Here is a 16798-nt window from a genome sequence, read left to right as displayed (position 1 = left end):
TTGATTCCTCCAAAAATCACAAGCATTGATTACATTCTGTATTTCAATTTAAATGAAAATATTTTTTTTCAATGGAATAACAAATTAAAGGGAAATTAAAGGCTATAGCTCATTAATATGCATTCATCCCCGTTTGTCATTGTTCCTGTTATCAATGGTTTTATTTTCTTAGAAGGATATCTAATTCCCATTCTTAATTTACTTTTATATTTGCTGATAAGCTTTATCTACTACCAATAGGGATAGGAGATTGTTGCTCAATGATTTTGTTTCTGTTTTCAAGGACATAATGGAGCTGGGAAAAGCACGACAATCTCAATGCTTGTTGGTCTGCTTCCTCCTTCTTCTGGGGATGCTTTGGTATTTGGAAAGAATATTGTATCAGATATTGTAAGTTTTAAGTCAGGTGCTACATAGTCTCTTGTGAGCTCTTAGTCCTAAATAGTATGTCTTGAGGAATTTAGTAGACTATTAAGTAATTACAGTCTTGTGTCATAGCAATGGTAATTTAATGTAGTGTGTATGTTCAATTGGATAATCTGAATTGGAATTTGCGTTGTTTACTAAAGTGTTATGGATATTTGATAACAGAAAGTATTAGGGACCCAAAAAATTCTCTTTGAAAATATATCAGAAGCCTTAGAGGGTTATAGCAGAAGCATTGTGGACAAAAACAACGTACAAGATATACATATATTTAATTCAAAAAAATGCAGAAATATAATTGTAACATTATAATAATAGAAGACAACCATAATTAATAATAATATCATGTCGAGAAAATATCAATGACCGTTGTGTTGCCGAAAAATAGGTGATAATTTTTTTCAGAAAATAATTTGAGTGGAAAAGAAGAAAAGAACATTAGGAAGGGTGGGTGGTGCTGAATAAAAAGGAATTTGGAAGAGAAAAAAAGGACTTGTGGGCGGGACTGCACAATAAAAATAGAGGCTGCTGTAATGTGGGTAGGGTACCCTAGGTTGATATTCTGTTGTAATGTTTGGTTTGGATGGGTTGGATAGCCCAACTCCTTTAAAAGGAAAAGAAAAGCACTTGGGCTGACTAGGTTTATTACTCTAGGAGAATTAGTAGAAAAGAGAGAAGATTAGGGTTTCACTTCCTCGGGTGAGGAGGCTTCTCCTCCTTCATTTCCTTCATTTTGAATGCAAGTTTCGTGCTACCACTCCTCAACCCCCCTTGTTTGTTCCGTGACACCCAAAGCAGTTGCAATGGGTTGACATGGAAAACCTTCATTGCCACTGCCATGTTGGGTGGTAAGCTATAACTCTTCCATGGCTTGACAATAGCCTATATTTGATAACACTGATACAAATATATTACATGAAACAGAATGAATTTCCTAATGGTTAGGGTTTTAGAGTTAATAACAGGCTAAACTGTTTATGGACACTATGAAAACATAAGAAAGAATTGAAGGAAAGACTAGCATATAATTACAACCACAACCATCACTCCCACGCAAGTTGTACTGCATATATCATATACATCTAACTTGTTATATATGTATGCAGTTGTAGGTAGGACCTTGTAAGACTTTAAGATATCAAATAATTAATCCTTGGAGCTCACAGAATAAGTATTTTGGTGGTGTTCCAAAGAATCTTTTCTCTGACAAAATTTGTATTGTTTAGTTTGGTAATGGAAGCTTGAGTTTGAGTAAAGGTACAAAGCTGATTGATTATCACAAGCAAGTCCCTGTTAGTATGAACCATAGCACAATGTTTTTTTTTTATACTTGATCTAACAACAACAATCTACTTGCTATTCCATGGAATTACACTTCCTCCAATAAGAAACACAATAAACTAAGTGGAAGTCAAAGTTGACCTAAAGAAACGTGTTTTGGATCATGCAATCCGGAACACAATTTTGACTTCTGATTGTGCATTCTAGAAGTAACTACTTTTGACTTCCGGATTATACAATTTGAAACATTTTTGGATTGCACAATGTGGGATGAACTCTGACCCAAAAACCCATGCTGCCTGGAACAAAAAACCAGAACTCAAGATCTACTTGCCTTCTGGCTTTATGATCTTCACTTCAGCTAAAACAGTGTGTCAAAATCTACCTGTCAACACCTCTCCACCAACCTCAGCAAAAACCAACAATGGTGTGGCTACTCCGTTGCCGTATGACAGAAAAAGTGTAATCTGGGTATGTTGAACATTTTTGGGGTGTGGGCGAAGTTATGTGGGTCAAACCCCTCCCCTATTGAACTTAGTTGCTGAGCTTTAGCCCAAACTCAGTGTCCTGACACTATCAACTATGAGGTAGCAGATACACATGTATGAATGAACTTGGAAGAATTATGAATGAAAGAAAATTTTTATTCAAGAATTAATTCATTTGAAACATTTCAGTCTCTAAATATAGAGAACTCTAACCCTAAAGTAATAATTACAAAGTGACCTCTAGAACCTTCTAACAACTTCTATTAGCTTCTTGTAGTACATTTAATATTCTACCAACTTCTAGTAATGCATTTAATGTCCTACTTGCAACAAATGACATAACATCAAGCTTTTAATTTATATGCAGAATTTAATTGCATGTCTTGTTTAGATTGACTTCTAAATTCAAGCAAAATTACGGTTATATGTCAACTTAGGCCGGTTATAGATAGATAGCATAGTGATGCTAGTGCATGTTTATTTACTAAACAAAGTTTTGACTTCTGAGTGATATGGTCTTTCCAGACAAAAGTTCTCTCTATAATGTTTTATTATAAAGATTAGAGAACACAAAATATGCTCATTGAGATGCGTGCTAAGACAGATATGATAGCCCTGATATATTTCATGGACAGTATTTACTTGAAGCAAACTTTGGTAGTGAATGTTATGCTTTGGAGGGATAACACTAGGAAAAGGGGAGTTGCTGAAATAAGAATGGTTAGATGGATGTGTGGCTAAACAAAAAAAAAAGCATATGAAATGATTGTGTATGAGGAGATATAGATTTCGGAAAAAATTGTCAGAGAATTAGTTAAAGTGATTTGGAGTGGATATGTACTAAGAAGGCCACACTGGCAGCACCAATGAGATTGGATGGTATAGTTTTTAGATCTTTGAAAAAAGGGACATGGAGACCTAGAAGGACAATAGAGGAAGTTGTTAAGATCTCATAATTAATATCCCTGAACACTTGATGTTTAACCAAGCTGAGTGACGTTGTTGAATCATTTAGCCAACCTCACCTATTGGGATAAGATTGTGTTGTTCCTTCTACAGATAAAGGTGGAATAATAAAAAACCATTTAATCTATCTGCTCATTAGTAGGCTTCATATATATTTTACTTTTTAGTCTTTATGCTGTGATGAGCTAATGTGAGTTGGAATTCCTAACCACAGTTTCAGGGATATCAGGCTTGTTAAAATTTCTGAGTACAGTAAAGCTGAGAAAACTAGACAAACTAAATGGAAAACTGAGAAAATAGAAGATTTGATCTGAAACAGAAGCTAAACCTGTATTGATATCAGAATTAATCTTTGAACAGATATCACATACAATATATCAACATAATAATAACTGAAACTGAATATTGTCAATTGCAACAGAAACAAACAAAAACTGCACTCTGTTATAAATGTATCGATATCCTCTTTCTGACTTTGTTTTGTTACTTCTCCTTTCTTGCTGACCACGTGCTCTTAGTCTTGTGTTCATTCAAAATGCAATCGTCTTGTGTTGTAGGATGAGATACGGAAGGTTTTGGGTGTCTGCCCACAACATGATATACTCTTTCCTGAATTAACAGTAAGTAGAAGTGGTTTTTATATATTTTTATTCTCTGTATTGTGAGTACTTATTCCCTGCAATCTACGTATTTGTTGGATAGTAGTTCTAATTTCTAAATTATTAATCATTGTCCTTTTTCTATAACTAATTGCTTGTATTGTTCTAAAAGGCTGATTCATATTCATATCCTCAATATTTTATAGTACTTTTTTTTTTGTTTCATTTTGGTGGGCCTTTCAGCGATTGTCAATTGCATCTTAATTATCATGTAGTTGTGATGATGATTGTAAGGAACACAATCTTACGGATTTTGTACCCTTATTTTATACAATAGCACAGAAAATAATTGTAACCTTTTCTTCAATTATTATTTTTTTGTTTCTATGTCTTATATATATATATATATATATATATATATTACATCCTATGTTTTACTGTTATCATGTATATGTTGCCACAGGTCTGTGAGGAATTGTTGCAATGAAATTTTCTGAATGTGCTTGATTATTTTTTCCACTCACTAGATTGATTTATTTATGACAAGAATGATTACAAAGATAATAAACAACTAACATTTTTGAGAGAATAACTGAAATGTTTAGTTATTTTTCTAGTATCTACATTTTCAGACAAGTCCCTTTTTAGTCCCTTAAATTAAAAAATGTTTATTTTAGTCCCTCAAATTTAGTAAAATATGGTTTTAGTCTCTAATCACACTAATTTGAGGGTCTAGTTCCCCCACTATCTTGTATTTTTTTTTAATATTTTATATCTCATTTTAGCATACCTACCTTTCCATAAAAAGAGGGACTAAACTAGTTTTAAACCCTAAACCCTAAAATCTCTTTTTTTCCAATTTTGAGGTACTAAAAATACATTTTTTAATTGGAGGGATCAAAGCTAGAATTATCCTACATTTTAGGGTTTATACCATGATGCTTTAGCATACCTACCTTTGCATAAAAAGAGGGAGTAACATAGTTTTAAACCCAAAACTCTGAAAAAGTTGGTTTAGTCTCAAATTAAATGTTTAGGTTCTAAAATCATATTTTTTCAATTTTGAGGAACTAAAAAAACCTTTTTGAATTTGGGGGATCAAAGCTAGAATTATCCTATATTTGTAGAACTAAGAACGTAATTAGGCCTAATTAAGGCATCACATTTTCCTGTCTCTATCTCTTGCATAGCTTGTTTCCGATTTTTATCAGATAATGCCACAAAAACATTTTGTGGAAATTGAAATACAGTTTGGATCTGCAATAAATGTTTTATGGGTGAGGGATAAGTATTAAAATGAGACATAATTCAAGAAAGTATAGAGTGGTTTTTCTTTAATTAATTTATTTGTTACTATTTCTTTTATGTATATTACATGCTATATTTACCAATTCCATGTTATATGTTGCATAGGTCCTTTGGAGAAAATGTGAGGAAATTTTCTGAATGTGCTTGAGTATTTTTTTCCACTCACTAGATTGACTTATTTATAACAAGAGTGATTACAAGGGTAATAAATAACCGCTACTATTTTCAAGAGAACAGTTAAAAAGTCCCAACTTCGTAAGATACATTGAACTATACTTAACATCAACTAAACTACTTGGAAAGATAGTAAACATTAAATACTCAATCTCCAAAAGTCTTACAGCTGTTGCCTCAAATTATTAGGTCCATTGCAGCTTGTATTACAGGTTTTAGGGGGTCTTTCTTCTCTGATACTTGCACACCGACACCCTTCTAACGGATATCTGATTGGATTGCAGTGCTACTTTTATTTAATTTTTTTTTTGCTAAAATTGCCTTTTCAACTTTACATTGTATGATATGCTGAAATCTTTCATTCAATTTACCCAGGTTAGAGAACATTTGGAACTATTTGCTATATTAAAGGGAGTGGAGGAACACTTGTTGGACAATGCTGTTATTAATATGGCTGATGAGGTAAGTTTAGTAATTACAAGTTTCAACAACTGTTTTTACCAGAAACACCCCGGATTTGAGCAGAAAGAAAAATATATTGGTTCTTTGAATGAAAAGAGTACAATGACTTACTGACTATTCTCTGTATATAAATATCAGAAAATATTCATTGAGAAAAACAGAAAAGACGGCTGACGAAACAGCTAATGAATAGAAACGGGATGGAACCAAGATGTAGAAGTACAGGGGCTAAAATTAAATGAATATATTAGTATTAACATTCATACAAAATATTTGTATATTTCAATTTTATAAAAATTTATATAATACCAACTGTACTAGATATTAGTGTTTTAAAGATAAAAACTTACAAATAAAATAACAAATTTTACTTGGCCTTCAAGAATTTATTATAGAAATTTGTGTTTTTATCATCCATACTTTTCTAATTTTTTTTATTAATAATACTTGAAAAATAAATTAAATTAGAATACTCATTAAATTATTTTTGAAGACTCATGTAAATAAAATCACCATTTTACACACCCTTCAAGAATTTATTATCAAAATTTTGTTTTTATTATGATTTTTTTTTTAAATTCTTATTAATTTTACTCGAAAATAAACAAATTAGAATAAACTATATCATTCATTAAATTATTTTTGAACACATTTGTAGTGAGCACCGATGAAATATAATTTGTTTTAAGACAATTTGAATATAGAGCAAGATTAGCAAATACTAGAGCTCTAAAACCAAACTATGGTAAAAGTTTGATATCTAATTTGCTTTCACAATACTTACTTGCATAATGCGCAGGCTTAACATATGGATTCCAGTTTTTTTTAATAAAAGTGCAGAGTGCTAAGACAACACAATGTTGTTTGCCATGCCACTATCTTAGCACCACAAATAACATTAATCATATGCAACTCATCAAAATATAATAAAAAAGGAAAAACACAAAAAAGACTGGGGCACCACATCTGTAAAATGGTATACCAAATCTCTTATTAAGTGAGTTTATGGTTAACTCTGTTAGAAATAGAGAAGATTAGGAGAAATCTCCCTTGTGTCTTTTGCATATACATAGGGTAGTTTATTTATAATGTAAGATATGGGCCAAGGTCCTTAATACAGAATGGGCTAAGCCCAATTAACATAAACACACATCTTAACATCTAACACTCTCTCTCAAGCTGGAGCATATAAATCATATGTTCCAAGCTTGTTACAAAGATAGTCAATTCTAGGTCTTCGTAAGGACTTACTGAATATGTCTGCCAACTGGTTACTTGAGTTAACAAACTCAGTCTTGATATCTCCGGATATGATTTTTTCTCGAATAAAATGACAATCAACTTCAATGTGCTTGGTTCTTTCATGGAAGACGGGGTTAGAGCTAATATGCAGAGCAGCTTGATTATCACATATAAGTGTCATGTGAGTGACATCTCCAAATTTCAATTCACTAAGTAATTGTTTAAGCCACACAAGCTCGCAAGTAGCTGATGCCATAGCTCTATATTCTGCTTCTGCGCTGGACCTTGCCACAACACTTTGTTTCTTACTTTTCCAAGATATCAGGTTGCCACCAATAGAGACACAATATCCAGAAGTAGACCTTCTTTCAGAAGGAGAACCAGCCCAATCAGCATCTGAATAGCAAACGATTTTTGTATCGTTGTTAGGACCATATAGCAAACCTTTTCCAGGTGATCCTTTAATATACTTCAGTATGCGAACAACAACATCCCAATGGTCTTCACATGGGGAGTTTAGGAATTGACTCACCATGCTAATTGCGAAGGAAATGTCAGGACGCGTAACAGTAAGATAGTTTAATTTATCAACTAATCTTTTGTACCGTTCAGGATCTGAGAAAGGCTCCCCCTGATTTGGTAGGAGTTTGATGTTAGGATCCATAGGTGTCTCAACAGATTTAGAGTTCATTAACCCTGTTTCCTCCAAGATGTCTAATGCATACTTCCTCTGAGATATGACAATACCAGTGTTGGATTGTGCTACTTTAATACCCAAAAAGTACCGGAGTTTGCCAAGATCTTTGGTTTGAAAATGATGACAAAGGTGCTGTTTCATCTGAGAGATGCCAAGATAGTCGCTTCCTGTGAGAATAATGTCATCGACATACACTATTAAGTAGACACATCCAGCACTTGAGTGGCGATAAAACACTGAATGATCCGCTTCACTGCGAGACATACCAAATTGTTGAACAACAAAGCTGAATTTAGCAAACCAGGCTCGAGGAGATTGTTTTAGGCCATATAAGGATTTGCGAAGACGACATACCAATCTAGATGACTCCCCCTGAGCAACAAAGCCGGGCGGTTGCTCCATATAAATTTCTTCATGCAAATCACCATTAAGGAAAGCATTTTTGACATCAAGTTGGTAAAGAGGCCATTGTCGAAGAGCAGCCATGGCAATGAAGAGGCGAACATAGGTCATTTTGGCCACTAGAGAAAAAGTATCACCATAATCCAAACCAAAAATCTGTGTGTAGCCTTTGGCAACCAGTCGAGCTTTCAGACGATCAATTGTGCCATCAGGGCCAATCTTGATAGCATACACCCACCTGCAACCAACAACAGACTTTCCAGATGGTAATTGGACAAGCTCCCAAGTTCCACTTTTCTGTAAAGCACTTATTAATTCATGCAGCATGGCTTGATGCCAGCTAGGATGAGTTAAGGCATCACCCACAGACTTGGGAATTGACACAGAAGAAATGGATGAGAGACATGTTTTAAAAGATGGAGATAATCTGTGGTAACTAAGAACAATATAATGGGGGGAAGGGTTACGGGTAGAGCGTATACATTTACAGAGGGCAATGGGCAGGTCAGACTCATTTGCTGGAGCCGGAGGAGACACAGGAGACGGCACTGGAAGTGAGTCATGAGAGAGACGATTGCGACGACCATAAACTTGAAGGGGTGGTGGTGAAAAACACTTATAGACCTTTTGTGACCGTGGAAATCCTAAGAAGACACATTTGTGAGATCTAGGAGACAACTTATCAAAACCAAGACTAAAATCATGAACAAAACATGTAGACCCAAAAACTCTAAGAGGTAATGGATGTAGAGGGTCTTGAGGAAAAAAGATAGAATGAGGGATTTTGTTATCTAGGACTGAAGATGGCATGCAGTTTATAAGATAACATGCAGTGAGAACTGCATCACCCCAGAAACGCGAGGGTACTTGACCATGAATTAGAAGTGTACAAGTTGTTTTAATAAGGTGTCTATTCTTGCGCTTAGCCACCCCATTTTGTTGAGGAGTATAAGCACATGAGGTTTGGTGAAGAATGACATGAGAAGCCATAAAATGTTTAAACGGTTGAGAAAGGTATTCACGGCCATTATCACTGCGTAAAGTTCGAATAGAAACCCCAAACTTTGTTTTTATTTCATTGAAAAATGATTGGAAAATAGGAAACAACTCAGAACGATTCTTCATTAAAAACAACCAAGTACATCTGGAATAGTCATCAATAAAGGTAACAAAATACTGAAAACCTAAAGTGGATTTAACACGACTAGGTCTCCAAATATCAGAATGAACCAATGAAAAGGGGGACGATGCTCGTTATGGGACACTACGAGGAAAGGAACTACAAGTATGCTTTCCTAACTGACAACACTCACACGACAAACTTGATAATTTCGACAACCTCGGAACAAGTTGCTGCAGTTTGGCAAGAATAGGATGACCTAACTGAGCATGAAGAAGGGATGGTGACTCTATGATTACGCCAACATGTGGAGAAGGGCGTAGATGATATAGGCCATGAGACTCACATTCTGTGCCAATCATGTGTTTCAAACTCCGGTCCTGCAACCAAACAAAATCTTTGGTAAATGAAATAGCACAATTAAGGGTACGAGTTAGACGACTTATGGACAATAAGTTGAAGGGAGACCCAGGGACATAAAGTACATTATCAATGATATAGACGGAAAAATATGAACAGTACCAACACCATGAGATGAGACTCTAGACCCATCCGCCATTGTTATCGAGGGTAAATTATCCGGACAAGACTAAAAGAAAACAAAGACTTGTTACCAGTGATATGATCGGTGGCGCCTGAGTCAAGGACCCAAGGTCCGAGGGAGCGAGAGTGAGTCAGACCAACAAAAGGTGTACCTGTACGTGCAACAGATGCAGATGTAGTGGAACTAGAGTGCTGACGATCCTCATACCATCTGAGAAATTCGTGAGAGATTGCAGGGTTTTCTACAGTATTAGATGAAGTAGGATGGTCTGCAGACGGTGGTCGGGGAGGTGGATCAGAATTAGCCATTGCTATAGGTCGATGAGGAAGTCCATGAAGCGCATAACATCTATCAATTTTGTGGCCTAACTTGCCACAGTGGTCACATTTTGGACGTCCTTTACCTGGCTTGCGAGACCGACTTCGATCATCACGTTGGGCAGCCATAACTGAGGAATCATCAGTATGAGGAGATGTCTCAGTGACTGGTTTGCACGGTATACGCAAGAGAGCAGAACAAGTAGAAGTAAAGTTGGGTATGACAGGAGAACCCATAATCTGATCACGGACATGAGAGAAATAATCAGAGAGTCCGTATAATGCCAACAACATGAAGAACTTTGATCGTTGTTCCAGTTCTTCAGCAGGAGTGGAAGCAGGAGGTAATAGCTCATTAAAATCATGAAGAAGGGCATGAACTTTACCCAAATATTTTGCCATGAGACCAGGACTGCGCGGACCAATAACAGTGAATAGGTCCTGACAAACACCATAAAGACGTTGAGTGTCATTTGTGTATAACAACTTCGCTTGTGCCCATACTTCTGAACATGTTTCATATGATCGAAACATTTGTTTCAGTGAGGAGTGAATGGTGGAGTTTATGACAATGCATAACTGGGCATCAATTTTCATCCAGCGGGAAGTGTCATTTGTGATAGTAGTAGTCACATTTTGAGTAAGGTGATCTACGTATCCCTGACTCTTCAACCAAAGTTTGATGTCGGATCAGAAGATGAGCCACCAACAGAGGTGTTTGTAGACGAAGAAGATGCCATGGAGAGGGAGAAACCCTAAAAATCCAAAGTGCTCCGATTGACGCAATGACCACAGATCCAGAAAGAGGGCGAGGAGGCGATCACGACGGTCCTGATCGGCGGCAGAACTCTCCGATCAAGCACCTTCTTTCAATGTCATATCGAGCAACAAAATTCCATTTCAGAGAAAAAGTGTTATTTAGGTAACCTCATATTTCTTTAGCAAAAGACTACAACGTATAATTCCGTGTGATGTTAGCTACTATGGATTTCCACATCCATATCAAGATCAATGAATCTTCGTTGTACCAAATTTTGAAGTTAGGGTCATTATGGTCTAATTGTTTATTGTTTTTTTTTTAAATCCTCCAAATGTAAAAACTCCATTGCCAATAATTTTGCCATGAAACTGGTTGGGACTCACCACATTTGGAAGATCATTTGTACACACAAAAAACATTGGTGATTGGCCATGGCCGGTGGTGGTGGGGACATTAGAAATAGAAACGGCAAGATCTGGAGCTCTATAACCAACTTGAGAAAAGAGAGAAAATAAATATTTTATTATATACTCGTAATTATTACAATCTTACTTCCTCTATTCGGAAGAAGCACACTTTTAAAATTGGAAGTAAAAATCAGGTGATAAGAATGTGTAGATTCAATGGATATTTTTCCTAATAATTATAGATGTATTAGGATTTTTTATCCATTAATCCGTTATTTCCAACAATTTTATCCATTAGCAAGGTTAAAAAGTATATTTAATTCTTAAATCAGTATGAAAAACTTTTGATAACATTGTGAAAGAAAAACTATTACAAAGACATTTAAATTATCCTTCAATTGATGTCGAGATGATAAATAAATACACTAATCTCTATATTGATAACTAAAAAATAATAGAATGTTTTTGTTAAAATGTAATAATTAAATGATATTTTTACTTCTTTATTTAAATTTACTGACATATATATTTATTACTAGGATTGAAAATCTAGGGGCCATGGCCTATGAATGAGGTTTAATCTCCGACAATAAGTATGATTGAGAAAGGCTTATTGATAATTTGTACGGAGTATGTAGTTGATTTAGGTATTGTTACTCGTATAATCTTATTATTCCAAGTCTTAAGTCTGTAATAAGCATTTTCCTTTGCTGTAAATAGTTTGTAAAATATAAGTATAAAATTTATTGTTATATAAATGTGTATTTACTTATGCGTGAGTGCACATGCAAAATATTAAATAGTGTTTAGATTTCAGCTTGTTTACTAATCAAGGAAAGCTTCCGGGCATTCCTATTTTGTATGGGTCTTTGTTATAGTTAAAGAACTCATGACCTGAATTCAAGGTCCATGGGTGGGGGATAACTGGGACATCATAGACCAGTGCAAATCATGAAAGCCTGAAAACATACCAATAACTAACCCTGCATTGTCATTGTTAACTTGCAAAACAATCCAACCAACACAGAATTTTAGATAACATTATTCCATAAACAGGTGGGCCTGGCTGATAAAATCAACAGTATTGTGAGAACTCTTTCTGGTGGCATGAAGAGGAAATTGTCTCTTGGAATTGCATTGGTTGGCAACAGTAAGGTAGGATCAACATCGACAGCACATTCTTATATTAATGTGTTGAACACAACTGTATAGATCTTTTGGATGATTTACTTGACAGGTTATAGTTCTTGATGAACCTACTAGTGGAATGGATCCATACTCAATGCGCTTGACTTGGCAGTTAATAAAAAAAATTAAAAAGGGCAGGATAATTTTGCTAACTACACATTCTATGGATGAAGCGGATGAATTAGGTGACCGGATAGCGATCATGGCCAACGGCTCTCTGAAATGTTGCGGAAGGTTAAATTCATTTCCACTTTTTCTTAGATATTGTTATGTCTTGGTGCTACTCTGAAGGATTCCTGGTATTTTAATTTTGTGATAATTCCTGCTAGAGAGTTTACTCTTGACAAGTCCACTTGGAAATCTAAGTAATACTTGTTAAATGCTTTATCTACTAGACAGGTTTGCTTGACATATTAATGGCATGCTGTAGGTTTGTGTACCCCATGCATTTTCTCCAGATTCTAGGGACGCAATTTTCCTTTTGATTACGTTTAGTGTATTTACCCTTTAAGTTAGCAATGAGTTCTTCCATTTCATTTTATTAGAGTTTGACCATAAAAAGAAAAGGCATAATCTGAATATATGAATATACAGTCTTGTGACTCTGTGAACGTACTGAAAATTATTGTAGTAAATTGTCACTGAAAAAGTACTTTACACGTTTTGTACACATCAGAACAAATAGGCAGAAAACTACAAAACTGTTAGTGATGGTTATAAAACCGTCTAACCTCTTAATAACTACAAACAACTGAAAATAAAGAGTACAGAGCAGTGATGAAATGGCACGGCTAGTACAAAATGAAATAAAAATAAAAACTGAGTTAGATATAACAGTAATACATTTATAGCTGATGAATGTGAGAAGCATACCAACATATTGAAATTAATAGACACTTCATTATGATACTCTTGACAGAGGTCTTGTGGTTACAACCTATGTTCCTACAGGATTTTAGGTAGTGGACATTTTCTCTCTAGGGCTTCTCCTTGGCAGATTCCAAGAAAGTTGGTAATGATAGATATTTATTTACCAACATGAGGAGGAATGTTATAAATACCGGTTTGTTAGAATAAAATATCTTCAATATCTCCATAATATGAGAAAATATCTTCATAAAGGGTTCTATTCATTTTGACATATTTTTATTTTCTTATTTTAAAGAGATTTATTGTTAAACATAAAGGTGTGATGAGAATGTAATTGGTGTGGTTTTTATTAAGAAAATAATTATATATTTCCTTACATAGTTCAATTATTTGTTTGATCTGTTGGCAGTTCCCTTTTCTTGAAGCATCATTATGGAGTTGGTTATACTCTAACCCTAGTGAAGGTTTGTTCACTTGATCATTTTGTGTTTAATTCCTCTAGTCTCTGATGGTTCACAATTGAAAGGCTTTAGCTGTTTTCATTTGTATTTCTTTCTGTCTTGTGCTTTCAGTCAGCTCCCACTGCTTCCATTGCTAGTGATATAGTATACCGTCATGTTCCAAATGCAACATGTGTAAGCGAGGTACTTTCCTCAGTATCATTCATTGAGATACCCGTTAATGTCAACATCATACATGTATTCATGTGTCAATGTTAATGTGCGTGAGTATCGATCTTCCCTCTCTGTAATGAGTATGTGTGTGCTAATGAAGGAAGTTTATTTTAATCAAGAGTTTGTTTCTTCTAAAATAAAATTATCATAGGTTAGCTCTTGTTGGTTTTCATGTCTCTAGTGTTCTAGAGATATATCTTCAGAAAAAAATTGTTTGGGTTTAGCAATGTGGCCCCGATGAGTATTTTACCATACATTAGATCCAGATTCAAATATTCCTTTGAAAATTTGAATATTTTTTTCTAACGAGCACCAATTCATCACATACATAGTGCAGAACTTTAAAATATAGTCATTCTTGTTAAGTTGTTCTTGTAAAATCACTGTGTATTACAACAGGGGAATATTGTTATATATAAGTGTCTCAAATACAAAGAAGATACAAAGAGATGGACAAATGACCATATATTTTGTTACATATAAGAATAATATCGATTTTTTCTTTCCTTGTCTCAGTCATTTCCTTTGTTGTGATAGTAGATTGCTGTATCAGATCTAAATCCTTAAGATTCATGAACATATGCTGTACTCTTGCATATATATTTGCAAGGCGAATAGCTTCTTCTCAGCTGTAATTAGCACTATTTTAACTTTCAGGTATAAATTGTGATAAAATTTGAAAAAGCTTCTTCTTGAAGAGTTTATGTAAAATCTATCTAAAACTACCTTTTACCTATTCTCAGAATCGCTTCTTCTATAGAGAACGGGGCTCTCAATGTACTATATGCATTTTTTAGTCAGTTAGAGAAAAGGGCAAGGGAGCATTGGTGGGGCATAATGCCATGCATGGAGAGGAACAGGGTCTTATTCATTTAATAGGAACAAATAGAAATGGATGAATGCTCACTTGCCTACTTTTTCTACATGTTATATAGTTCATGAGAGAAATCATAACTTTTTGACTTGAACAGTATGAACATGATAATTGATTGTGTAAATATTGGTGAGTTCATATTTGACAGTATCCATAGCCATAATTTTTTTTCCCTTTATTTTTTGTGAAGCATTTAATTGTCTATCTCACTTCTAGTTGTATATGAGATTATGATTGTTGATTCCATTTTATCCTTACTCAACACACATTTCCAGGTTGGAACTGAGATTTCTTTTAGGCTTCCAATGGCATCCTCATCAGCCTTTGAGAGGATGTTTAGGGAAATTGAAGGTTGCATGAAAAAACCAGTTTCGAACATGGAATTGAATGGTAAAATTGAAAAAGACAATATTGGTATTGAAAGCTATGGCATATCTGTAACAACCCTGGAAGAGGTATTTTTAAGAGTTGCAGGATGTGATGCTGATGAGGTTGAATGCTTTGAAGAAAATAACCATTCTCTGATATCAGACACTGTGGCTTTACTTCCTACTAATGATGATGCTTCCACAAAAATAAGTTGTCTTAAAATTCTTGGAAATTATAAGAGGATTCCGGGTTTGGTGTCTACCATGTTGGGAAGAGCTTGTCGATTAATTTTTGCTACATTTTTTAGTTTTATCAACTTCTTGGGTGTGCAGTGTTGCAGTTGTTGTCTCATTACTAGGTCAACATTTTGGCAACATTTTAAAGCCTTATTCATTAAAAGGGCAATATCTGCTCGCAGAGATCACAAAACCATTGTTTTCCAGCTAATGATTCCTACTCTCTTCCTGTTTGTCGGTCTTCTATTTCTTAAGCTCAAGCCACATCCTGATCAGCAATCGCTGACCCTTTCAACAACTCACTTTAATCCTCTATTGAGTGGTGGTGGTGGGGGAGGTCCAATTCCATTTAATCTTTCTTTGCCAATTGCTGAAAAGGTTTGTCACTGATTTAATTCTGTTTCCTATGTTTTTTTTGTTTTTGTTTTCATATACTTATGGCTGCTAAAAAAAGTGGACTCTAGTTCTGAAATTTTTATTATGTTAAAGGTAGCACAAAATGTCATGGGAGGTTGGATACAGAGGTTCAAGTCGAGCTCATACAGATTCCCTGATTCAGAAAAAGCATTGGCTGATGCAGTGGAAGTAGCGGGACCAACACTGGGACCTGCTCTACTTTCTATGAGTGAATATTTGATGTCTAGTTTTAATGAATCCTACCAATCTAGGTGTGAAAACTTGAATTTCTTGCTTCATTTTTAGATTTGATCTGTTTAAACAACTGGCAATCAATTGTTATGAAAAGTTTTAGTGCTAACCATGCATATAGTTGCTGTTATCCTAAAATCCATAATAGTATTGGGTAGCCATGAAAACGAAATTATCATATGTCCTTTCATGTTTCTGTCTCTGATTTTATCATAGGGACAATGAAAATCTATTTGAAAATAGGAGTGCTTATATGAATACAGGACAAGAAAAGTTAAGCTTCTTAGAATAAAGCTCACTGATCATTTTTCCCTAGTTCAACTTTGTTAGTGTAGATTATTTAAGATTGATGCTTCTAAAGTTTCCCGTTGCTAACATAAATGAAGTGTACCATCTGAGAAATTTGAGAAAATCTAAAGTAACGTGTAGGCTAAATTTTGATTTATACTGAAATTATTTTTATCATAAATGAAGCCAATTTTTCCTTAATGGAATCTATGATTATATATTTTTTTTCGTTAATATCTGTGAGTTACTAACATATACTTCCGTATGGAGATGGTGGGTGATTTCTCTTAACTTTAAAAGTCAATATTATGCTAATGCTTTTTCCTTGCTGTCACCGTCCAAAAATTGAAATTGTATTCATTATGTAGTTTGCTTTGGTAAAAGCCTGATGTGAGTCTATGCTGTGTCCAGATGTTGGTCCTGTTGTTGTCTGCTTGTCGGGGATCAGTTGTCATATT

The 16798-nt window shown here is 34.7% G+C and overlaps 1 protein-coding gene across 5 annotated transcripts in view; it reads left to right on the top strand.

The window, feature by feature from the left end:
• The window catches only part of LOC108327956 (ABC transporter A family member 1), a 72269-nt gene that overhangs the window by 23317 nt on the left and 32154 nt on the right, over positions 1-16798 (top strand). For all 5 annotated transcript variants that reach the window (XR_008247225.1, XM_017561704.2, XM_052873575.1 and 2 more), the window contains 9 exons: positions 284-390; positions 3719-3781; positions 5618-5704; positions 12250-12348; positions 12431-12615; positions 13661-13715; positions 13824-13895; positions 15075-15782; positions 15894-16072. Coding sequence is in view for 4 of the 5 variants with exons in the window: in XM_017561704.2 (XP_017417193.1) it covers positions 284-390; positions 3719-3781; positions 5618-5704; positions 12250-12348; positions 12431-12615; positions 13661-13715; positions 13824-13895; positions 15075-15782; positions 15894-16072 (1555 nt within the window). In the remaining variant the exon portion in view is untranslated. The remainder of the gene's footprint in view (positions 1-283; positions 391-3718; positions 3782-5617; positions 5705-12249; positions 12349-12430; positions 12616-13660; positions 13716-13823; positions 13896-15074; positions 15783-15893; positions 16073-16798) is intronic.

This window comes from Vigna angularis, chromosome 2 (assembly GCF_016808095.1).
Source record: "Vigna angularis cultivar LongXiaoDou No.4 chromosome 2, ASM1680809v1, whole genome shotgun sequence".
NCBI classification, from domain to species: Eukaryota; Viridiplantae; Streptophyta; class Magnoliopsida; order Fabales; family Fabaceae; genus Vigna; species Vigna angularis.
Note: the sequence above shows the minus strand (reverse complement) of the source record. Positions and strands in the feature narration are given on the sequence as shown.